This window comes from Ovis canadensis, chromosome 6, assembly GCF_042477335.2.
Source record: "Ovis canadensis isolate MfBH-ARS-UI-01 breed Bighorn chromosome 6, ARS-UI_OviCan_v2, whole genome shotgun sequence".
Classification (NCBI taxonomy): Eukaryota; Metazoa; Chordata; class Mammalia; order Artiodactyla; family Bovidae; genus Ovis; species Ovis canadensis.
The window spans coordinates 88,858,069-88,882,634 of record NC_091250.1 but is presented as its reverse complement, the minus strand read 5'-3'; the positions used below and the strand labels follow the sequence as shown (position 1 = coordinate 88,882,634).

The 24,566-nt window shown below is 42.1% G+C and overlaps 1 protein-coding gene across 1 annotated transcript in view; it reads left to right on the top strand.

Annotated features, from left to right (window-relative positions):
• IGFBP7 (insulin like growth factor binding protein 7) overlaps window positions 1-24,566 on the top strand; it is an 80,218-nt gene that overhangs the window by 54,110 nt on the left and 1,542 nt on the right. Inside the window, exons 2-4 of the mRNA XM_069594204.1 lie at window positions 11,565-11,674; window positions 23,538-23,654; window positions 24,340-24,466. Of these exons, the coding sequence (XP_069450305.1) occupies window positions 11,565-11,674; window positions 23,538-23,654; window positions 24,340-24,466 (354 nt within the window). The remainder of the gene's footprint in view (window positions 1-11,564; window positions 11,675-23,537; window positions 23,655-24,339; window positions 24,467-24,566) is intronic.

The window sequence follows — 24,566 nt, the reverse complement described above, 5'->3', positions numbered from 1 at the left end:
GCTTCCCTTCATGGTGTCACAGCCCCCTCTTAAAACGTTTAACTCATTCCCTCTTCCCCATATCCAGTCAGTTCCTGGCTAATGTTGGTTCTTCCTGAATAATCTCTCAAGTCTGCCCCTTGCCTCTCTGTTCCCATTAGTTCAGTTCAGTTGCTCAGTCGTGTCCGACTCTTTGCGACCCCATGGGCTTAAGCATGCCAGGCCTCCCTCTCCATCACCAACTCCCGGAGTTTACTCAAACTCATGTCCATTGAGTCAGTGATGCCATCCAACCATCACACCCTATGTCATCCCCTTCTCCTCCTGCCTTCAATCTTTCCCAGCATCAGGGTCTTTTCAAATGAGTCAATTCTTTGCATCAGGTGGCCAAAGTATTGGAGTATCAGCTTCAACATCAGTCCTTCTAATGACCATTCAGGACTGATTTCCTTTGGGTGATTGGATCTCCTTGCAGTCCAAGGGACTCACAAGAGTCTCCTCCAACACCACAGTTCAAAAGCATCAATTCTTCTGCGCTCAGCTTTCTTTATAGTCCAACTCTCACATCTATACTTGACTACTGGAAAAACCATAGCCTTGACTAGACAGACCTTTGTTGGCACAGTAATGTCTCTGCTTTTGACTATGCTATCTAGGTTGGTCATAACTTTTCTTCCAAGGAGTAAGCGTCTTTCTATTTCATGGCTGCAGTCACCATCTGCAGTGATTTTGGAGCCCAGAAAAATAAAGTCTGCCACTGTTTCCACTGTTTCTCCATCTATTTGCCATGAAGTGATAGGTCTGGATGCCATGATCTTCGTTTTCTGAATGTTGAGCTTTAAGCCAACTTTTCACTCCCCTCTTTCACTTTCATCAAGAGGCTTTTTAGCTCCTCTTCACTTTCTGCCATAAGGGTGGTGTCATCTGCATATCTGAGGTTATTGATATTTCTCCCAGCAATCTTGATTCCAGCTTGTGCTTCATCCAGCCCAGCGTTTCTCATGATGTACTCTGCATATAAGTTAAATAAGCAGAGTAACAATATACAGGCTTGATGTACTCCTTTTCCTTTTTGGAACCAGTCTGTTGTTCCATGTCCAGTTGTAAGTGTTGCTTCCTGACCCACATACAGATTTCTCAAGAGGCAGGTCAGGTGGTCTGGTTGTCCCATCTCTTGAAGAATTTTCCACAGTTTATTGTGATCCACACAGTCAAAGGCTTTGGCATAGTCAATAAAGCAGAAGTAGATGTTTTTCTGGAACTCTCTTGCTTTCTCCATGATCCAGCAGATGTTGGCAATCTGATCTCTGGTTCCTCTGCCTTTTCTAAATCCAGCTTGAACATCTGGAAGTTCACAGTTCACGTATTGTTGAAACCTGGCTTGGAGAATTTTGAGCATTCCTTTGCTAGCATGTGAGATGAGTGCAATTATGCAGTAGTTTGAGCATTCTTTGGCATTGCCTTTCTTTGAGATCGGAATGAAAACTGACCTTTTCCAGTCCTGTGGCCACTGCTGAGTTTTCCAAATTTGCTGGCATATTGAGTGCAGCACATTCACAGCATCATCTTTCAGGATTTGAAATAGCTCCACTGGAATTCCATCACCTCCACTAGCTTTGTTCGTAGTGATGCTTTCTAAGGCCCACCTGACTTCACATTCCAGGATGTCTGGCTCTAGGTGAGTGATCACACTGTTGTGATTATCTGGTTCATGAAGATCCTTTTGTACAGTTCTTCTGTGTATTCTTGCCACCTCTTAATATCTTCTGCTTCTGGTAGGTCCATACCATTTCTGTCCTTTATTGAGCCCATCTTTGTGTGAAATGTTCCCTTGTTATCTCTAATTTTCTTGAAGAAATCTCTAGTCTTTCCCATTCTATTGTTTTCCTCTGTTTCTTTGCACTGATCCCTGAGGAAGGCTTTCTTATCTCTCCTTGCTATTCTTTTGAACTCTGCATCCAGATGTTTATATCTTTTCTTTCTTCATTTGCTTTTGGCTTCTCTTCTTTTCACAGCTGTTTGTAAAGACTCCTCAGACAGTCATTTTGCTTTTTTGCATTTCTTTTCCATGGGAATGGTCTTGATCCCTGTCTCCTCTACAGTGTCACAAACCTCCATCCATAGTTCATCAGGCACTCTGTCTATCAGATCTAGTCCCTTAAATCTATTTCTCACTTCCACTGTATAATCATTAGGGATTTGATTTAGGTCATGCCTGAATGGTCTAGTGGTTTTCCCTGCTTTCCTCAATTTAAGTCTGAATTTGGCAAAAAGGAGTTCATGACCTGAGCCACAGTCAGCTCCCAGTCTGGTTTTTGCTGACTGTATAGAGCTTCTCCATCTTTGGCTGCAAAGAATATAATCAGTCTGATTTTGGTGTTGACCATCTGGTGATGTCCATGTGTAGAGTCTTCTCTTGAGTTGTTGGAAGAGGCTGTTTGCTATGGCCAGTGAGTTCTCTTGGCAGAGCTCTGGTAGCCTATTCCCATTACTACCACCTTGATTTATGCTCCTAATCCCTAACCCATCCTAGTCCTGCTATCAAGGCCTCTGAAGTCAACTCCCCAAACGCCACTTGAATCTCATCTCTCTGACATTCAAAGACACACTGGACCCCAGACCCCACCCCCTCTGCCTTCCACTGTGCCCAGCGCCTGATTCTCAGCTCTGCTCCCTTACTCTTCCCCAGCCGGACTGGGATGCTCGCTATGCCATCAGCCAGTTTGTGTTTTCCTGCCTGCACACCTCTGCTCAGGCAGGTCTCTGAAAGTGAAAACCTTTCCTTGAGAGGAGGCTGACTTCTGAACTTCAGGGCCTACTCAAATGCCAGCTCCTTTCCCAGCCACCCCCTGCCCCAGTCATGTGTCCTCTCCATTCTCTGAAGAAGCAATTTATATCAGCTTCAGTCATAAGAATTTGCTTTGAAATTAAAGCAGTAACTAATACTGGGGCTTCCCTGGTGGCTCAGCTGGTAAAGAATCCGCCTGCAATGTGGGAGACCTGGGTTCAATCCCTGGGTTGGGAAGATCCCCTGGAGGAGGGCATGGTGACCCACTCTACTATTCTTGCCTGGAGAATCCCCAGGGACAGAGGAGGCTGACAGGCTACCATCCGTGAGGTCACAAAGAGTCTGATGCTACTGAGCGACTAAACACAGCATGGCAATGCTTACTGACCTAGCACATGCCAGGTCCTGTGCTAATTGCTGTATCTTGTTTGATCTTTCTGATAATCTAATGACTTAGTTATTATCCCATTTCACAGATGAATAAACTGAGAAATGTCAAATAACTTCTTCAGTGTCACGTAACTCAGAAGTGGTAGAGCAGAATTCCTGATTCCAAAGTCCATGCTGCAAGCTCATCACAGTCAATTGCCTCCCTAGCATTTTGATCTGTCTGTATGTGTTGAACGTCCCCCATCTCACCTCAGTACATTGTTATCTGAGGAAGAGAAACCACTTATATACTCTTACCCCAGCAGTGTTTGAGAGAGCCCCGTCACGATAAGGGCTTCCCCAGTGGCTCATCAGTAAAGAATCCGCCTGCCATGCAGGAGACACAGGAGACATGGGTGCCATCCCTGGGTCGAGTAGACCCCTGGAGAAGGAAATGGCTACTTACTCCAGTATTCTTGCTGGGAAATCCCATGGACAGAGGAGCCTGGCAGGCTGGAGTCCATGGGGTTGCAAAGAGTTGGACAAAACTGAGCAACTGAACATGAGCATGAGCATCTTCTAAAATGTAAACAACCAACTGGAGCATCCATAACCAGATGATTTTGCCTTAAGCCCAAACCCTGAAATTACATCTGGGCTGTGCTGCTTACGATACAGCACTTTCTTCCCCTGCCCTTGCTGCCCTTGCCCCCATGAGACTGTGTGCCTGATTCCCCTCCGAGGGTCAGCTACTGCATCACCCCACCTCCGAAAGTTCCTGAAATGACTTGCCTTGGCAGATGGCTCTGCCCTTTAATTAGCCATTCAGATCCTGCTTCCCCTTATTTAATATCAGGAAGTGTCCATGTGTTTCATCCCCTTCCCCCTCTTGGACATAGTGCCTTCCTACTATTCTTTTCCCATTTTGTACTTTTGTTTGGTGCTTTTCCCTTCAATGTGTTATCGGAATCCAATCTGGGGATTTTTGCCAAGTTGTCTGAACATTTTATCTCCATATGTGGTATCTCACTTCGTTTTTAAACCGTCCTTTTTTGGTATGAATACACATACTTTCTGTGAGCTATTTTAGGACCCAGCATCATTAAGAGACAAGATTAGTGTGGTCTGCAAATCTACTATAACTTGGGGAAGTCTTTATGCTTGACTCTCTTAGCCACATTTATCCATATTCAGTGAGAGTTATAATGTCAATGATATAACCCTGCATATCGTAGAAGTCCTGTTTTGATGTGAGGGTGACTGATGATCTTTCCCCACAGGAGATCTACCCTTCTCATTGGGACTTGCTTGGCTAACATAGATTTAAATTATTGTGCATCCCTCATCATATGCAAATTCATTGGTGAATGGAGAATAGCCAAGAAGGAAGAGGAAGTCAAGTGGAAGATTAAAGAAAATCACAATGAATAATCTTCTAGCTGATAAATAGGAAGGGACTATAGCACCACTTTGGTTAGGTACCTTGCAATGTGTACACTGGTGTATTTTCAAGATAATGGCTATCTTCTTAGTTCCATGTAACTAGTCATGTTCTGAGTTTTCTGCTGCCCTTTTCCCACAATATACAGTCTTATCTGTCCCTCGTACCAATGAACAGGAAGTATATCTGATTCCAGAGTTTCTGGCTCAGTTATGATTCTATAAGGAGACTGGCGTTTCTCAATTAGCCCTGCAGGGGAAAGCATTAGACAACAATGATGACTAAGCTGCGTGGCACTAATTCTGAGTCCAACAAGATTTCAGAGAATTAGGAGGGAACTGGAGCTGTTAAAAAAAAATTTCAAAAGGGAGATGAAATTTCAGCCTTAGAGCTCCAAATAAAGAATAAGATATAGATAATAGATGAGAGGAAGGAGGACATTCCCAGCAGGCAAGTGCATCAGCATAAGCAAAGGTTCTAGAAGTAGCAATAAGCGTGTAATGAGAGAGTGGGCATGAATGGTAGGAGGAGAGAATGAGTTTTGGTGAGAATAAGAAAGAAGGGTGAATTTGTAGAATAAACATCAGAGAGATGATGGAAGAAATGAAGACAGCAGTGAAGAGGAAAATGTGGTTGAATAGTATATCAACAAAATGGGACAAAAATTGACTATTAGGAAGAATTTGACTTTTGACCATTTCCCAGGTTCAATGGAGTACATATATTTAGCTCCAAAACATGACCTCTCCTAACATCTTCTATGTGGCTTTTTCAGGTTAATAAATTAGTTATCTTGGTAACCATGGATACTTTTATAATTAAAGCTCTATTTTTCTTGATCTCTGGGAGAATAAACTTTGTTATAAGTCATGTACATTGCATTTAGGTGGATGAGGTGGTGCACTAGACTGCTTTGTGAGATATGAGAGCTCCCAGAACCAGGCAGTAGAACCTCAAAACTTCATGGACGTTAAAGATGCCATATGAATGTGCTCTAGGGCACGTTCATGATGGGTACATTCACTTCCAACCCCAAAGAAAACTCTCAGACCTGCCCCAGTTTCTTCTGTACAAATGAGTTAAGTGGCTTGTCTAAGGTCGCCTAGCTATAAGCGGTAGACAAGCATCCAGGGCCAAGTGTTCTCTCCCCAAAAGAGCTCTGGGGGTTTTGTTTGTTATTTTAATGATAACATGGTGAGGGCATCTCAGGTCATGTCTAGGGAGTGTTTTGTGTTCTGTAAGAGACTAGGAAATTGTTCACATATTTCTTTTATAGTATTCCCATGCTTTTTATAGGACAACAAATTTTAACTCTCTCCTCTCTATTACAGCTTTGTATAAGATTGGCTTAAATGAATTGCTTGTCAAGTTCAAAGTTAATCCTATTTCAGGATCTTTTCCTCATGACATTTGTGTGTTTTGTGGGAACTGGGAACTGGCCTTCTTTACGGAGAAGGCAATGGCACCCCACTCCAGTATTCTTGCCTGGAAACTCCCATGGATGGAGGAGCCTGGAAGGCTGCAGTCCATGGGGTCGCTGAGGGTCGGACACGACTGAGCAACTTCACTTTCACTTTTCACTTTCATGCATTGGAGAAGGAAATGGCAACCCACTCCAGTGTTCTTGCCTGGAGAATCCCAGGGACAGGGGAGCCTGGTGGGCTGCTGTCTCTGGGGTCGCACAGAGTCGGACACGATTGAAGTGACTTAGCAGCAGCAGCAGCCCTTCTTTAACTCTTCAGAATCAAATTGGAATATTCCAAATTTAAATCTGTCAACAGTTCTTGCTTTTCTGTGTCTTTAGTGGTTTCTCAGAACATTGCTATTTATAGCAGCAAGTAAGCTGTAGCCTGTCTGTCATTTGTCTAGAACTTAATTAAAAGTCTCTACGTGGATATTTCCCTGGAAGCCCAGTGGTTAAGACTCTAAGCTTCCAGTGCACAGGGTGTGGGTTCAATCCCTAGTCGGGGAACGAAGATCACACATATCACATGGCACAGCCAAAAAACAAGTGTCTGAGGGAGAGGACACAGACTTAGGTGGACATTCCCTGGGAGGATCTGACTCTTTCCAGGTACTTTTAAGGTGACACTGACTCATTAAATTGAATTTTACTTTTCTTCCAAACTTAGAACTTTCTTCTTCCTTACAACTTTAAGATCTGGATCTCTCTGTACTTCATTTTCTCTTTCTTCTCCTTCTCCTCTGCCTCCTCCCTTCCTCCCTTCTTTTTCTTCCTCTTTCCCCTCAAGGAATGATTAAAAGGAAGAGACCACCTAAGCTTACCAGGCAAGAATTATAAAACATAAGGGAGCAATATAATAAATTTAGAGAGCTGAGAAAGATCACATGACATGGAATAAGAACTAATTGAGTTGAGAAAGGTAAGAAAGAAACATGGAATACCCTGGCTGGAGGCACTCATCTGAAACAGAAAAGTAGGGAGAGTTGGAAGTGAGGAAAGTCTTGGGATGGATTTTTCCCTACTCCAGCCACCAGGCATCACTGCTACAGCTTGGTTGCTGCCCAGAGTTGTCCACGGTGGGGAAGGGGAGGAGAGAGGCAGTGGGCAGTTATTCTGTACAGGATGTCTGCTAGACATATGTTTGAGTAGTTTGAAGTCTTTACTGGAACAAAGACAAAGATAAATAAATAATCGAACCTGAACCTATCCGGGTGTTTGTCCCTACAGTGTTTAAATAGTCTGTGACTCGTTTAAAATGGAATCCAAACACCAAGCATGATTTAGATGGCAATTTTATTACCCTTGGCTTGGCCTTGAGGACTGATTTTGAGCTTTCTGCCTGAAAATAAGCTCAGAATGAACTAGAAGTTCCTTTATCCTTAAAAACAGAAATAATTCTAGATCTGCTTTGGCCTTCCTGGGAAAAAAAAAAAGGCAACATGGAAAGAGTTAGAAGTTATTTGGCAAAAAGTCATGTTGTCAGCTGCTCTCGTGAGGTAGGACAGAACCTTCAGGAAATGAACTGGCATGGTGCACGTGCAATTCGAGCTAATTCAGGCAGTGAAACTGCTTGTCAATGGAATATGTGGGATGGTGGTTCTTTAAAGTGGGGGAGGGGTGCAGGGTTGGACCTGCCACCACATCAGCCCCAAATGTTTTCACCGTCTTTCACTTCCATACAAATTATGTCCACTTGGTATCTCTGTGGGTCAACATTTATTCAGGAACATTTGAAATAGCAAGGGTTTCCATAAATGTTGTGCAGGGAACTGGTCCTAATGGTTTCTCCTTTGCCTCTCCACCCCATCAACTCAACAGGAGTCAGTGAGTAATACAGATTTTCATGGTATAGAATTCTTGTGGAATTCTAGGCATGGCCTGGTAGCAGAATTGACAAATTCTGGTCTGAATATTCACTCAGCCCATTCACCTGAGGCTGGATATATATTCAAAGAGTTGGGAGAGAGAGGGGGTGGGAACTCACAGCATGATTTGTCCTCATCTGAATGCTCTGGGAATGGCTCTTATTCCAAGTATTTCTGGGTAGGGCTTCCCTTGTGGCTCAACTGGTAAAGAATCTGCCAGCAATGCGGGAGACCTGGGTTTGATCCCTGGGTTGGGAAGATACCCTGGAGAAGGAAAAGCTACCCTTTCCAGTATTCTGGCCTAGAGAATTCCGTGGACTATGTAGTCTATGGGATCACCAAGAGCTGGACATAACTGAGCAACTTTCACTTTAGGATGTTGTTAAAGAATTTTTTGCTCCTCCTGAAATGTTCTGCCTCTTGGAATAAGGACAGAATTAAAGGGAGATGGGTATAATGGATCTAGCCTTCATTCAGTGCTTTAGTTTTAATACAGTGAAACAGTGAAGACAGTGAAATTGCTCAGTCACGTCCGACTCTTTGCAAACCCATGGGCTGTAGCCTACCAGGATTCTCCGATCATGGGATTTTCCAGGCAAGAATACTGGAGTGGGTTGCCATTTCCTTCTGTCATACCATGGTTGTTGGTACAAGGATAAATGCAATGGAACTGAGTAGAGAGTCCAGAAATAGACTCATATATATAAGCAATGGATTTACTTCAAAGGCACCACTTACAGTAGGAAAAGGATAGTCTTTTCAACAAATGATGCCAAAGCAGTTGGTTGTCTTCTGGGGAGGGGTGATGAACTTTGACCTCTACTTCCTAACATCAGTTCAGTTCAATTCAGTCGCTCAGTCATGTCCGACTCTTTGTGACCCCATGAACCGCAGCACGCCAGGCCTCCCTGTCCATCACCAACTCCTGGAGTTCACCCAAACCCATGTCCATCGGGTCAGTGATGCCATCGAACCATCTCATCCTCTGTCAACCACTTCTCCTCCTGCCCTCAATCTTTCCCAGCATCAGGGTCTTTTCAAATGAGTCAGCTCTTCTCATCAGGTGGCCAAAGTATTGGAGTTTCAGCTTCAACATCAGTCCTTCCAGTGAACATCCAGGACTGATCTCCTATAGGACAGACTGGTTGGATCTCCTTGCAGTCCAAGGGACTCACAAGAGTCTTCTCCACCACCACAGTTCAAAAGCATCAACTCTTTGGCTCTCAGCTTTCTTTATAGCCCAACTCTTACATCCATACATGACCACTGGAAAAACCATAGCCTTGACTAGACGGACCTTTGTTGGCAAAATAATGTCTCTGCTTTTTAATATGCTATCTAGATTGGTCATAACTTTCCTTCCAAGGAGTAAGCGTCTTTTAATTTCATGGCTGCAGTCACCATCTGCAGTGATTTTGGAGCCCAGAAAAATAAAGTCAGCCACTGTTTCCACTGTTTCCCCATTTATTTGCCATGAAGTGATGGGACCAGATGTCATGATCTTAGTTTTCTGAATGTTGAGCTTTAAGCCAACTTTTTCACTCTCCTCTTTCACTTTCATCAAAAGGTTCTTTAGTTCTTCTTCACTTTCTGCCATAAGGGTGGTGTCATCTGCATATCTGAGATTATTGCTGTTTCTCCCAGCAGTCTTGATTCCAGCTTGTGCTTCCTGCAGCCCAGCATTTCTCATGATGTACTCTGCATAGAATTTAAATAAGTAGGGTGACAATATACAGCCTTGACGTACTCCTTTTCCTATTTGGAACCAGTCTGTTGTTCCATGTCCAGTTCTAACTGTTGCTTCCTGACCTGCATACAGGTTTCTCAAGAGGCAGGTCAGGTGGTCTGGTACACAACAATTAATTAAAGATGGACCAAAACCTAAATATGAAAGGTAAACCTATGGAGCTTATAGAAGAAAACAGGAGATCTTTATGGGCTTGGTCTGGGCCAAAAACAAAAAATGTAACAGAACACAAAAAGCATCAATCATAATAGAAATACTTGATACGTTGGACTATATTAAAACTAAGGAGATCTTAGTTTTAAAATTAGGCTGTTAGAGAATCCATAGCATATCTTCAAGACATGTGACAGAAAATCAGTCTAGAGTTCTTCCATGTGGGCTCCAGAAACTGCCTTGGCTAAGACCAATGACCCTGCTCCTTGCTCCATCTATAGAGAAATGGCTGCAGGTTGAAATAAGTGGCTTGTTGCAAGGCTGAGGCACTCGAATCTCACAGGAATCTTACTTTCCTCATGTGGTTTTGCTGCGTGAGAGGCAGCTTTGTTCCCGGGCCCCTCCAATCTCTGAACACTGGTGCATTCTTCTCAGAGCACTCCCTTGAGATCCCCTGAGCTTTGAGGTTGTCCCGCCAAGTCTGTGTGGGAAGGAGGACAGAGCCTCACGGGGCCCTCAGGCTTGAGCCAGATCCGCTGTGTGGTGTCCAAGTTCTTTGGGTCCCAGGGCCCTAGAGGGAGCCCAAAATGCAGTGAGAAGCCTTGTGTTGGTGAGGACAGACGAGGAAGCATTGGAAACAGGGCCAGCAGTACACACAAACGCAGCCCCGCTGTGCTCACTGTGTCCACGATTGCCACAGAAAAGACCAAGACCCCTGGCCAAGAGACATGCTTCCTTTCAGATCCAGGCTTTAGAGGGAAGGAAGCAAGAAATATATTTAGAGCTTTCAAAACTATGTTTTGCCTATTCTTACAAAGGGAAAAAATAAAACTACCCTGAGGGATTTTGTAAAAATCAGCTTTCAGTACTTGAGATGAGTGGGAAAACTCTTACATGCTGTTGTCATTTCCTTTCTGTTTCAAGAAATTAATTGTGGGCTGGAAATAGCCTGTTGCAAGAGGGGAGACTTCGTGCCCTTTGGATGCTGATTATGCCAGAAAACTTTCCAGGCCCCAAGGGAAGGTTGTCCCTTTCCCAGGACTCTGATGCAAGATGTCCCTGCAGTTAGATACTTTATTCAGCTCCAAGACCCAAAGTAGTGGAGAGCTGAAATTCAGAGGAAATAATTAACTCATTCTTTGAAGAAATGGCCTCAAGCTTTGACTTTGGGCCATGTTTGGTTCTGGAAGTGTACTGTACTGTCATCCCGGGATTCCAGGCTCCTTCCCTCTGACATGGACTCTCTCAGGCGCCTGGGGCTGTGCCCTGTGAATTAACAGTGGAGCGCATTTGCAAAAATCTGAGACTTTTTTTTCTTCCATTACCCAAAGAGTAAAGATTGGTTGTTGCCCCCCCTTCTCCAAACAGAAATACTAGTACATAAAAAAGAAAAACATTAAATATTTTGGGAGTTCACTATATTAATTGGAAAGTTGCACATGAGCAAAACAGCTGGTAAATTAAAACTCACTTAAGCATGAATCACAGAAGAAAATTTTGTAAGCAATAAATTTTTCTTCCTAATTGTTTTCTGACTGTCAAGATGTATGCATCACCGAAGTATAGCTTAAAATCCTGCTGGTGGCTGGGGGAAGCTAGTCTGGTCTTTGAAAGTAACTTCAGATAACGAAAGGAGGGGACAGTCTCCCAAACAGAATCAAATATTTAGTTCTAGTAATACTTACAGATTTCTGGCATGTTGACAAATGTTAAAGACTGTTTAAAAACACGGTTTGGCTTTGTGCCCCCTCCCATAGGTCCTTCCATCGTGACGCCCCCCAAGGACATCTGGAATGTCACTGGTGCCCAGGTGTATTTGAGCTGCGAGGTCATCGGAATCCCCACCCCTGTCCTCATCTGGAACAAGGTCAGTGGCAGCGACTTCAGGAAGACACCCTAGACTGACCAATGAGTAGTTACCCTGCAGAGGAGAGTAATGGCCTAAAATCCTCAGCCAGTCAGGGCTTTCCCACAGTCTTCCGGACACCGGTCCTGTGTCTTAGCAAACGACTTCACTGACCTCTAGAATAATCCCTGTTGTGCTCTTGTTAGCAGTCCCCAAGCACCAAGCCTTAGGGGCTGGCAGCACTGTGATGCTGGGCACACATCCCCTGCTCTGAGTGCATGTGTGTGTATCTCAGTATAACACAGTGGTTGAGATTGTGAGTTCCTTAAACGGGCTGGCTGAGTTCTCTCTAAGTCAGGGTTTCTTGGCATCAGCACTGTTGGCATTTTGAGCCAGATGGTTCTTTGTTGCAGGGGCTGCCCTGTGCACTATAAGTAGTTTTGCAGCGTCCCTGGCTTCTACCTGCTAGATGCCAGGAGCTGGTGTGCATTCTCACATGTGCGCACACACACACACACACACACACACTCCACTGTAACAGTTAAAAATGCCTCTAGACATTATCAAATGTTCCCTGGGGAGGAGGTCACCCTAGACCTCAATTTTTCCACTGTGTGATGAATGTAGCTTGGAATTCTTGTAAAGATTACATAGGAAGTCGCCCTGCTAAATCACTGGCGCTCAGGCGATGTTAGCTACTCTTCCTGAAAATATTTCCCTTTGAAGAGCGTTATCTTGTATATGAGTGTTGCCTTCGCATATGAAAGACAACAAATTTCTTGCATGCCTGTAGAAGGGAAGAGAAAAGATTGGCCAAATCACTTGATACTGTAACACTTCACAGTCATAATGTACATTACTTTACATTAGTGCTCTTATACTTTTTGACTTGTTTAAACCTCACAGCAGTCTGTGGAGTATATATCATCAAGCTCATGCTAACAAAAGAGAAATCTTGTTTCAGTTGAGAGGCATAGCCAGAAGCACCTTTTCAGCTGGTTTGCTTCTCCAGCAAGCTCTGAGATGGGTGATGTCTGCCCCGATTATTTGATTTGCTTGGTGTCTGAACAGAGGAGCAACTTCTGGAACTCCAGGAGTGATTGTGGCTCCCATAGTCAGAACTCTTTTCTGTTGCAAGTTGTAGAAACTCGCTTCACACTAGTTCAGGGAACAACAACGACAAAAACTGGGGTGGAGGAGAGGAATGATTCTAGCCCCAAGGGCATCTGAGTCCAGGTGCCCAGTGGGGTCAGAACTCCAACTCTTGGCTGCCGGGGTCCAGCCCCGGTAGGTCCAGGGAATTCAAAGCGGGGACGGAGTTGGCATCTTAGGAAAGAATTATTTAATTAGAGATATAAAGAGAGATTAGGAAAGGATAGTGTAGTAGGAAATTTAGTGGAGAAAAGAGACTGATGTTCCTTGCTTTACACGGAAAGCTAATAAAGTCTCAAGACAAGAAACTTGCACCGTCTACAGTAGGCCACAGGCGCCCCCTTGAATAGTGGAGGGTGCCCCACCTTGGGCTCCCTCTCGTGTGGGTCTTAGAAGCCCGGGCAAATAAGTAGACACGGAGAGCCTCCGCTTTCCAAGGGATCAGCCTGAAAAAGAGAGGGAGGGAGAGGAAGAAAGAGAGAGAGAGTTGACACGGAGGAGGCCAAGCTTGTGCAAAAACCCCATAACTTTATTTTTAAAAGGTGTTTATATGCCCTAAGTTTTACATAATGGAAGATAGAGTCATGCAGGGGCAGCAGTCCTGACTCTTTCTGTATATTTGTATACAAAAGGTCTCAAGTGATTTACATTATCTGGCCAAGAGGCCTGTTAACACTTTATGGCTCTCTTCCTTAATGAATGTTAATCTCATTTCCCCTGAAGTGTTTTTCTTTAATCTGCATCACCCTCAAAGCACTAAAGTTACATCCCTATAGAACAAAGGTGCAGTGGGTTATAACAAAGAAGGTACTTAACTCAAAGATCTATGTTGCTACTTTTTTTTTCTATATACCAACTATATCAACAAATAAAGATACGAAAACTTGGCAGCAAGTATTGGCTCAACAAATGAAACCCTTAATCAGTCCTATTCTAATGATTTGACTCCTCGGAGCAGCTGTAAGAGTCCTGTAGGCAGGCTAGAAAGCCATCAGAGGGGTTTTTGGATTGAAACACTCTTATTATGCCCAGGAGACTTATTATCTAAAAGCTCTAAATTAACTTTTTCCAGAAAAAGGTGGTGGGGGGACAGCCCCCTGTTAATGTCAGAAAAGTAGGTGAAAAGCACAATGCAGTAAGAGGCAGACTCTGGTTTTGGGGCAGATGCATGAGAAAATTCAGCGAGGCTCCCTTAAGGCCCGACTCGCCTTTGCCTGTTGGACCCCTTAACCTCATGACCTTTGCCACGGGCGGGACCCCTCGTGCTGGTTCCCGGCACTTGACTTTTTGTTCTCAGTGTAGGGGATCTCATTTTCTCCTTGTGCCTCAAAAAGATTCCTCCGTGCTGTAGGCGATAATTGTCACCAGCAACTCCAAAGACCTCAGAGGAAAGAGGGTATCCCCGTGCTACTTTTTAAAATTCCCACTGAAGGACTCTGACCCAGGTTGGGTCACCTGCTAACCTCTGGCTCCCCCGTGTGGCCAGAGGGGTGTGGAGCCGTCATGGAGCCTTGTCATCGGAGCAGAACAAGGGTAACTCCAGAACCTGCCTGGGGTTGGGGTAGGCAGAGGTGACAGAAGCTGTACTACAGCTGCCCTTTACAGCTGAAATTTCTTTAAACGGAGGGATGAAATTTTTACCTCAGTAAACTACTTTTTTAAAGGGAAGGCAGGAGCAGTGAAGAGCATAAACTCAACTGATGGATATATTCCTCTTGGCCTTCTGTGAAAGCTGCTGGTGCTCCTCATTGCTTATTTGGAGGTTTCTGGTTTGTCCCAGGGGGTGAAGAGGTAAGGAACAACTTTTTCAAAGAACTCCCATAAAAAGCTCTGTGCAGCTGTCTAAGGATCACACAGTGAGAAGCCAGGGTGACCCAGGTGTCATGAAAGATCTCGACAAGACCCAACATCATGACAGGTCTTGGTGGAGAGTAGTTTAGTCCTTTGTCTACCCACCCTTGCAGCTAACATACCCACACACAGGGAGCAAATTAGCCTCAGGAATCTTTTCCTTTAAACTTTGAGATCCTCTGGGATTGATCCCTTGGATCCCTTGAGGGCTTGTCAACTGGAGGAATTCTAGGGGAGGGTAGGAATGGATGGAGTGGGAGCGAGGAAAAAGAAACAGAAAAAAAATTTTTTTTTCTATAGACTTTCCAAAACAAACAAAACCCTACTTCTAGGTTCTGCTGATTTTCTTCTATCTTCATAATGTAATTTGCACATGCATGACCTAAAGCAGTGTTATTCAGACTATAGACCATGACCCATCAGTGAGTCCTGAATTTAATGTAGAGATCACAACCAGTATTTTCTTAAAGACTAAAAAGTAGAACAGAAAATACCTTAGGTAAAGGCACATTTAGTAAAGGTATTTCTTACTTATTTATGTTTGGTTACAGTCTTTGTTGCTGCACAGAGGCTTTCTCCAGTTGCAGTGAGTCAGGGGTTACTCTGTTGAGATGCACAGGCTTGAGGCAGCTTCTCTTGTTGGGGAGCACAGGTTCTAGGTGCACAGGCTTCAGTAGTCACAGCACGCAGGCTCAGTACTTGTGGCACATGGACTGCAGTTGCTCTGAGGCATATGGGATCTTCCTGGATCAGGGATCCAACCCATGTCCCCTGCACTGGCAGGTGGATTCCTATCCACTGTACCACCAGGGAAGTAAAGGTATTTCATGAAACTTTTCTTCTGTATATTCCAGATAGCAATGCAAAACGTGTTTCTTACTATGGGCCATGTCAGAGCACTTTGAAAGTCACTGACCTAAAGAACTAAACAGGCCATTTGTTTTCTCCTCCGCTCCCCTTGTAACCAGCCTGTTAAGAAATGCAGATTTATATTTAAGATCACCTGTCAAATCTGATTTAAGCATGGAACTGCTTTTTGGACATAAATGAATCTTAGAATCTTCCCTTGTTAAACTGAGGTTCCAAGAAGGTAGCGTGTCTTTCTTGTTCAAAGACTCTTAGCAGCAGCAGAACTGACAGGATGACTCTTCTCTCTGAGACTCTTCTGGCTACAGCGACAGTTCCATGGCAGGCCCAGCCTGGTGAGTGGCCTGTGGTATTCTGACCAGCACTTATCGTGTGACCTTAACAAGTCCCATACACACATATATATGTATACATATTTTTTTTAAACAAAACTCCTGGGATTGGCATATATACTACTATGTATAAAATGGGCTTCCCTGGTGGCTCAGACAGTAAATAATCCACCTGCAGTGCAGGAGATCTGGGTTCGATCCCTGGGTGGGAAAGATCCCCTGGAGGAGGGCATGGCAACCCACTCCAGTATTCTTTCCTGGAGAATCCCCATGGACAGAGGAGCCTGGCAGGCTACAGTCCATGGGGTTGCAAAGAGTTGCACACAGCTGAGTGACTAAGCACAGCACAGTGTGTATGAAATAGATAACTATGTATATAATTCCCACTGTATAGCACAGGGAATTCTACTCAGTACTCTGTGGTGACCTAAATAGGAAGGAGATATTAAAAAGAGGGAGTATATGTATACATATAGCTAATTCACTTTGCTGTACAGTGAAAAATAACAACATCGTAAAGCAACTATTGTTGTTCAGTGGCTAAGTTGTGTTCGACTCTGCAACCCCATGGACTACCGCACGCCAGGTTTCCCTGTCCTCCACTATCTCCTGGAGTTTGCTCTATAGTGAGCAGCTATACTCCAATAAAAACTTTTTTATTAAAAAAGCCCCAGCCTACAAAGATTATAAGAGCCATATTTTGAAATGGGGAAATGAACTGAAAAAGCTGTATTTACCTTAACTCTTGTAAGTCAGAGGGACGCTTACAGGGAAGGTGAGAGACCAGAATTCTTTCCAAACATTTAGATGTTTTCAAGATTAAGAGGCTTTCTATTCTTTTCCTGCCTGAACATCTTTTCAGATTAGGGCTCATGACCTCTAAGAATATTCCTTTTTCAGTTTAAAAAAAAAGAGTGATTGTTAAAGGAAAAACTATCCAAAGATGTGCATAATGTCCTCCCACCTCCTTCCACTCCTTGAAATAACCAATATGAACTTTGCATCTTTCTATACCCCTATTCATGCCCATATGTATACAAACATATTCCCAGAGTATGGGTTGAAATGGGAATAAAGTTTGCAATCACTCTGAAATTTTTTTTTTTTCAAGAAATATTTCATGGGCATCCCTCCAGGCCTGCTTCTCAAGGACTACATAATATTCCAACTGTGGGTGTTCCATAATTATTAAACACAATTTCTGTGTTTCCAACTTTTCATCACCTTAAATATCACCTTAAATATTTGAGTATACATATCCCACATGCAACTGACGTTTTTCTCTATAGGATAGATTCCCCCAAAGATACATGATTAGGTCAAAAGATTTAGTCTTAATAGACATTGTCAGAACATTTTCTTTTAAAAAAAATTTACCACCTGATTTTAATAATTATGAAAATGTTAAACCTGTTGGAGGCACTGTACCTTTTGAGAGAACTGCTTAGTACCCTCAGTACAACAAACATTATTTCTTATCTGCAATGTCTTATGCATTCTGCTAGTCTCATTGGTTCCTGTCTTCAAGGAATTCTGTCTGGTTTCTTTTCTTTTTAATTGAAGTATAGTTGATTTACAATGTTGTGTTAATTTCTGCTATACAGCAAAGTGATTCAGTTATAGATATATATTCTTTTTTTTTTACATTCTTTTCCATTACGGTTTATCATAGGGTACTGAATATTATTATCTGTGCTATACAGTAGGACCTTGTTGTTTATCCATTCAGTATGCATTAATAGCTTACATCTGCTCATCCCAACTTCCCACTCCAGACCTCCACAAACCCCTTCCCCTCTTTACAACCGCAAGTCTGTTCTCTATGTCTGTCAGCCTGTTTCTGTTTTATATTAATAGATAGGTTCATTTGTGCCATATTCAGTTCAGTTCAGTCACTCAGTCGTGTCCGACTCTTTGCGACCCCATGAATCGCAGCACGCCAGGCCTCCCTGTCCATCACCATCTCCTGAAGTTCAGTCAGACTCACGTCCATCAAGTCAGTGATGCCATCCAGCCATCTCATCCTCTGTCATCCCCTTCTCCTCCTGCCCCCAATCCCTCCCAGCATCAGAGTCTTTTCCAATGAGTCAACTCTTCGCATGAGGTGACCAAAGTACTGGAGTTTCAGCTTTAGCATCATTCCTTCCAAAGGAATGCCAGGGCTGATCTCCTTCAGAAAGGACTGGTTGGATCTCCTTGCAGTCCAAGGGACTCTCAAGAGTCTTCTCCAACACCACAGTTCAAAAGCATCAATTCTTCGGCGCTCAGCTTTCTTCACAGTCCAACTCTCACATCCATACATGACCACAGGAAAAACCATAGCCTTGACTAGACGGACCTTAGTCAGCAAAGTTATGTCTCTGCTTTTGAATATACTATCTAGATTGGTCATAACTTTTCTTCCAAGGAGTAAGCATCTTTTAATTTCATGGCTGCAGTCACCATCTGCAGTGATTTTGGAGCCCAGAAAAATAAAGTCTGACACTGTTTCCACTGTTTCCCCATCTATTTCCCATGAAGTGATGGGACCGGATGCCATGATCTTCATTTTCTGAATGTTGAGCTTTCAGCCAACTTTTTCACTCTCCTCTTTCACTTTCATCAAGAGGCTTTTTAGCTCCTCTTCACTTTCTGCCATGAGGGTGGTATCATCTGCATATCTGAGGTTATTGATATTTCTCCCAGCAGTCTTGATTCCAGCTTGTGTTTCTTCCAGTCCAGTGTTTCTCATGATGTACTCTGCATATAAGTTAAATAGGCAGGGTGACAATATACAGCCTTGATGTACTCCTTTCCCTATTGGGAACCAGTCTGTTTTTCCATGTCCAGTTCTAACTGTTGCTTCCTGACCTGCATACAGATTTCTCAAGAGGCAGGTCAGGTGGTCTGGTATTCCCATCTCTTTCAGAATTTTCCACAGTTCATTGTGATCCATACAGTCAAAGGCTTTGGCATAGTCAATAAAGCAGAAATAGATGTTTTTCTGGAACTCTCTTGCTTTTTCCATGATCCAGCAGATGTTGGCAATTTGATCTCTGGTTCCTCTGCCTTTTCTAAATCCAGCTTGAACATCAGGGAGTTCACAGTTCACGTATTGCTGAAGTCTGGCTTGGAGAATTTTGAGCATTACTTTACTAGCATGTGAGATGAGTGCAATTATGCAGTAGTTTGAGCATTCTTTGGCATTGCCTTTCTTTGGAATTGGAATGAAAACGGACCTTTTCCAATCCTGTGGCCACTGCTGAGTTTTCCAAATTTGCTGGCATATTGAATGCAGCACTTTCACAGCATCATCTTTCAGGATTTGAAACAGCTCAACTGGAATTCCATCACCTCCACTAGCTTTGTTCGTAGTGATGCTTTTTAAGGCCCACTTGACTTCACATCCCAAGATGTCTGGCTCTAGATGAGTGATCACATCATCATGATTATCTGGGTCATGAAGATCTTTTTTGTACAGTTCTTCCGTGTATTCCTGCCATATTGGATTCCACATATGAATGATACCATATGGTGTTTCTCTTTCTGATTTACTTCACTTTGTATGATAATCTCTAGATCCATCCATGTTACTGCAGATGGCATTATTTTGTTCTTTTTATGGCTGAGTAGTATTCCACTGTATACAAGTCCACATCTTCTTTATCCATTCATCTGTCAATGGATATTTAATTGTTTCCATGTCTTGGATATTGTAAATAATGCTATGAACATGGGGTGCATGTACGTTTTTGGATTACAGTTTTGTTTGGATATATATCCAGGAGTGGGATTGCTGAATCATAAATTAACATTCTAGTTTTCTGAGGAAACTGCATACTATTTTCCATAGTGGCTGCACCAACTAATTCTCACCAACAATGTAGGAGTGTTCCCTTTCCTCCACATCCTCTGCAGCATTTGTTATTTGTAGAGTTTTTAATGATGGCCACTCTGACTGGTGTGAGGGGATACCTACCATTGTAGTTTTGATTTGCATTTCTCTAATAATTAGTAATGTTGAGTATCTTTTCATGTGCCTATTACCATTTGTATTTCTTTGGAGAAATGTCTGTTTAGGTCTTACCACTTTTTGATTGAATTGGGGGTTTTGTTGTTGTTGTTAAGTTGTATGAGCTGTTTGTATGTATTTTATTTTTGTGTATGGGGAGAGGGTATATTCTAAATTCATTGATTTACGTGAGGCTATCCAACTTTCCCAATACCACTTGTTGAGGAGACTGTTTTTCACATTGTGTATTTTTGCCTCCTTTGCCAAATATTAACCAACCACAGGTGTGTGGGTTTATTTCTGTGCTATCTGTTCCATTGATCCATGTGTTTTTGTGTCAATACCATGCTGTTTTGATTACTGTAGCTTTATAGTGTTATCTGAAGCCTTGGAGGCTTATGCCTCCTGCTTTGTTTTGTCTTCAAGACTGCTTTGACAATTCTGGGTCTTTTATGGTTCCATATAAATTTGAGGATTGCTTGTTCCAGTTCTGTGAAAAATAGGTAATTTTTCTGTGTCATGGGTAATTTGATAGGGATTCCATTCAATCTGTAGATTGCTTTGGGTAGTATGGCCATTTTAACATTAATTTCTCCAGTCCAAGAACATGAGTGAGTGAGTGAGTGAAAGTTGTTCAGTCACGTCCGACTCTTTTCCACCTCATGGACTATACAGCCCACTAGGCTCCTCTGTCCATGGAGTTCTCCAGGCAAGAATACTGGAGTGGGTAACCATTCCCTTCTCCAGGGGATCTTTCCATGCCTTTGAATCATCTTCAGTTTCTTTATTGTTTTACAGTTCTCAGAATATGTCTTTCAAATCCTTGCCCAGGTTAATTTCTAAGTGTTTTATTTTGGGGGATGCAATTTTGAAATTTTTTTTACATTCCCTTTCAGTATTTCATTGTTAATGTCAAGAAATGTAACTGATTTCTGTATGTTATTCTTGTATCCTGAGGAATTCATTTATCAGTGCTAGTAGTTTTATGGAATTGTTAGGGTTTTCTATATACAGAATCATGCCATCTGAATATAATGACAATTTTACCTCTTGGATTATCTTTTCTTTTTCTTGTCTGATTGCTGTGGTGTCAGATTACTTTCTAAATCCATTGTAGCAGTTCACCCTCCCCCTCAGCAATGTATGGGTATCATTTCCCTGCATACTCACCAGCACTGAATATTACCCCTTTTTAGATTTTGTTAATGATGAGTAGAAGTATCATTTCACTATTGCTTTTATTTCATTGACTACATTGAAAATATTTTCATATTTAGATTTTCTTTTTATATGAATTATGTTTGTAGCCTTTACTCTTTTTTCCATGGGGTCGATTCTTATTATCATTTTGTGCTTTTTTTGCACATTCGGGATAATGACCCTTTGTCATGTATTATAGATTTTTTTCCTAGACAACCATTTTGTCTTTTGTTTACAGTAGCTGTGGAGCTGAAAATTGTGATAGTTATAGATTCTATTTCATCATAAAGTTCTGAAACGTCACCAGAAAGGCACAGCAAATATGTTCTAAGCTGCATAAAAGATCCCTGAAAGTCAGTGAATGCTTGAACATCAACCTGTAGGAATCAGACTAATGCATCATTCTGCAGTCATTGGCACTTTTTTCTTAGTTATTGCTTGTTGCAACTAAAATACAACTGGAGAGGGCTGAGATGACTTCCCTGGGTCTCCCTCTCCTCTGGTTCTCCTCCTAGTTGAGTCTGTGGTGAGCAGTGACTTCTAGGCAGTTTTTTCTGCTGTACAAACCTCCAGTCCAGGCACATATGTAGAACTTTTGTCAGCCCAGCCTGCATCTTTTTCTCAAACTAAAAATGTATTTATCAACAAGTTCCCCTTACGTAAGTAATGCGGTAAAGGAGTTTGCTGTATAAAAATTTTCCATGTAAAAATTCTTTGTACTTCTTTCTGTATGTTTTCTACATGGTATAAAACATTTACAATGTTAATTAAATATGAGTTTGAATATGGGTATTCATTTTCCAGTCAAGTACTTAAAAGTTTCTTGGTACAAAGTGAGTCATTAATTGGCAGAGAACGCTATTTACTGAGAGCTACATGAGCTGAGGAGAAACAGCTCAGTTGCCAAGATTCACTATTTGTGCAGTAGTATTTTTCTGCTTTGGTCACACACAAAATCCTCAAAGAATTCTGAATATCAAGACCAGAGACATATTACTTTAACCACTGAATCAAATTAATACTTAAAACCATTATTTAAAACCATTTTTAAGTAACTGCTTCAAAATCTGCACTAGTATAAACCATTTCTGCCAGCTACCTGGGGAAGGGAAGGGAAAAAGAGGCCTATTGAATTTATCTGCCTTTATAAAATTCATTTGAGAAAAATACTAAGATACCTAATTTTCTCTAATAGTGGCAAAATGGGGACTCTCAGGGGAAAAAAAGCGAACAGGTGAAAACCAGCCGCTCCAGATCGGTAACGTCTAGGGTCTTTTTTTAAAAAGAGTAGGAGTTAGCCTAGATTCCACATTTTGCAGAGTGCAATCCGTTGTCATGAAGCAGAAAAAATAAAAGGGTGGTTTTGATGCTGAGACAACAGCTTAGTAACTGTGTGGTGGCAGTGGGCTCACAAGTAAGAGAAGCAACTCTGATGTAAAGTGTCAAAAAAAATTAGATAGTATGGTCTAACTCAAGATTTGCTTAATTATAAGAGGAAAGGAAAACTACCTATTTGAGAATATAAATCCATCTTTCTAATTACAAAGGTTAATAGCAATAAACATCAACCTAACTCTTAAAGATGGCCAGGGATGGAAATAAACATTGCTTCGTGTGTTCTTTGAAATATATTTTTAAACCTATCGTTATCACAAGCCTTAAAATATTTATACTGTCTCAACAATTCTGCTTCTAGAAATTTATGCTAAATGTATATATATGGAGAGGTTAGGGGCAAATTTTATTGTTTTGTGAATCTTTATATAATATTTTCCAAAGTTTATATAATGAACACATATTAATAGTTTGCCTTTTTAAATGAGGGGAGGAAAGTAGAAGTATTCACTAGTGGCCTCAAGCCAAGGAAACTGAGTTTTTTCTTCATCTTTCTAAATCTCATGACAGGCACAGGGATACGTACCAAGTCTTGTTTTAAGAGAACAATTATAGCTTGTACTTGACAGGCATTTTTGCTCTCAGGCCTTTTAGTAAATCACTTGATGAACAAACCCTTAGCCCTCTGAACAAAGTAATGGTATTGGCTTTGGACTTGTTATTTTCTATTGATGAGGCTGTTAGAGGAAGAGCTCCAGGAGTTGGGCTCTTACACAAGGTCCCAAGTATCAAACCTAAGATGGTGACAGTTTGTCAAAATGGCATTAAGGCAAACAAGGCCCAACACTGACAAGCAGAATTTACAAGGGTATGAGTGAATGATGGTAGCCAGTGGCAAGAAAGTATGAGTTTATATTCCCCAAGCATGCAAAAAAATACATTAATTTTAAATATACAAGCTTAGAGAAAGGAATAAAAGAGAATGTATACTTTATGTAAGTATTTAGGAGAGAGTAATATGGAAACTGCTAGGCTTAATCCAGTTAGAAATTCTGATGTATACCCTGTGCAATTCTAGAAATACTGGTCACTTCCAAGTTGATGATTCAGTGCAGAGAACTCAGACTGTTCCCCCGCCTCCCTGCTTTTTTTGCAGGTAAAAAGGGGTCACTATGGAGTTCAAAGAACAGAACTCTTGCCTGGTGACCGAGACAACCTGGCCATTCAGACCCGGGGTGGTCCAGAAAAGCATGAAGTTACTGGCTGGGTGCTGGTGAGTACCAAGAGCTGACAAATATTTCACTCTTAGAATTCAACACAGCAAACCTGGTGAAGGCGCCTAATGTGCTGCCAGGCTCAGAGTATTTGCATGCTCTTCCACATCTCTTTAGAACAGTCTTACCACAGAGCGGCTGTTTCTTCCAGAGGAAACATTAAAAAAAAAAAAAAAAGCAGCTGGAATTTATTAGGATGTTTTGGAAACATCCTAATATAAATGAGAAATAAATGAGAACCAATTAATAATAAATGAGAACCAATTTTTGCCCCCTAGGAGTTCAAAGCAAAAGGGAACTAAATGACCCAAGCATTATTTTAATCAGTTATTATTTTACTTGACCTTTGATAACCATGGACATGCAAGGCTAGTGTCCCTAGTTCTTAGATCACATACCCTACACCAAGGTCTCCCTCAAACAAGGATATGTGCACCTATCCTGTTTTTAACCTATGCAGTGTGATCTAAAGTTGTCCATGGCTTTTTCTCATAGTAGGATCCTCCTGGCAGAGCATTTGATAGCTACATAATTACTCCTAGCACAGGGCTAGTACTATTTCTAGCAGTATCTTTGCCATGAACCCTCTTGGTCATGTTAGGAAACTTATGAAATGACTTAATTGAGGCCACTGGAAAAAGATGACCACCACAGAGAAACTGTAGATCTTTTTTTCTTTCACAGGTATCTCCTCTTAGTAAGGAAGATGCTGGAGAATATGAGTGCCATGCATCCAATTCCCAAGGACAGGCTTCAGCATCAGCAAAAATTACAGTGGTTGATGCCTTACATGAAATACCAGTGAAAAAAGGTAGGTAATAAATCTCATAAGCATTTAAAAATGACTAGTGTTTTTGTTTGGGCTTCCCTATGGCTCAGGCAGTAAAAAATCTGCCTGCAATGTGGGAGAC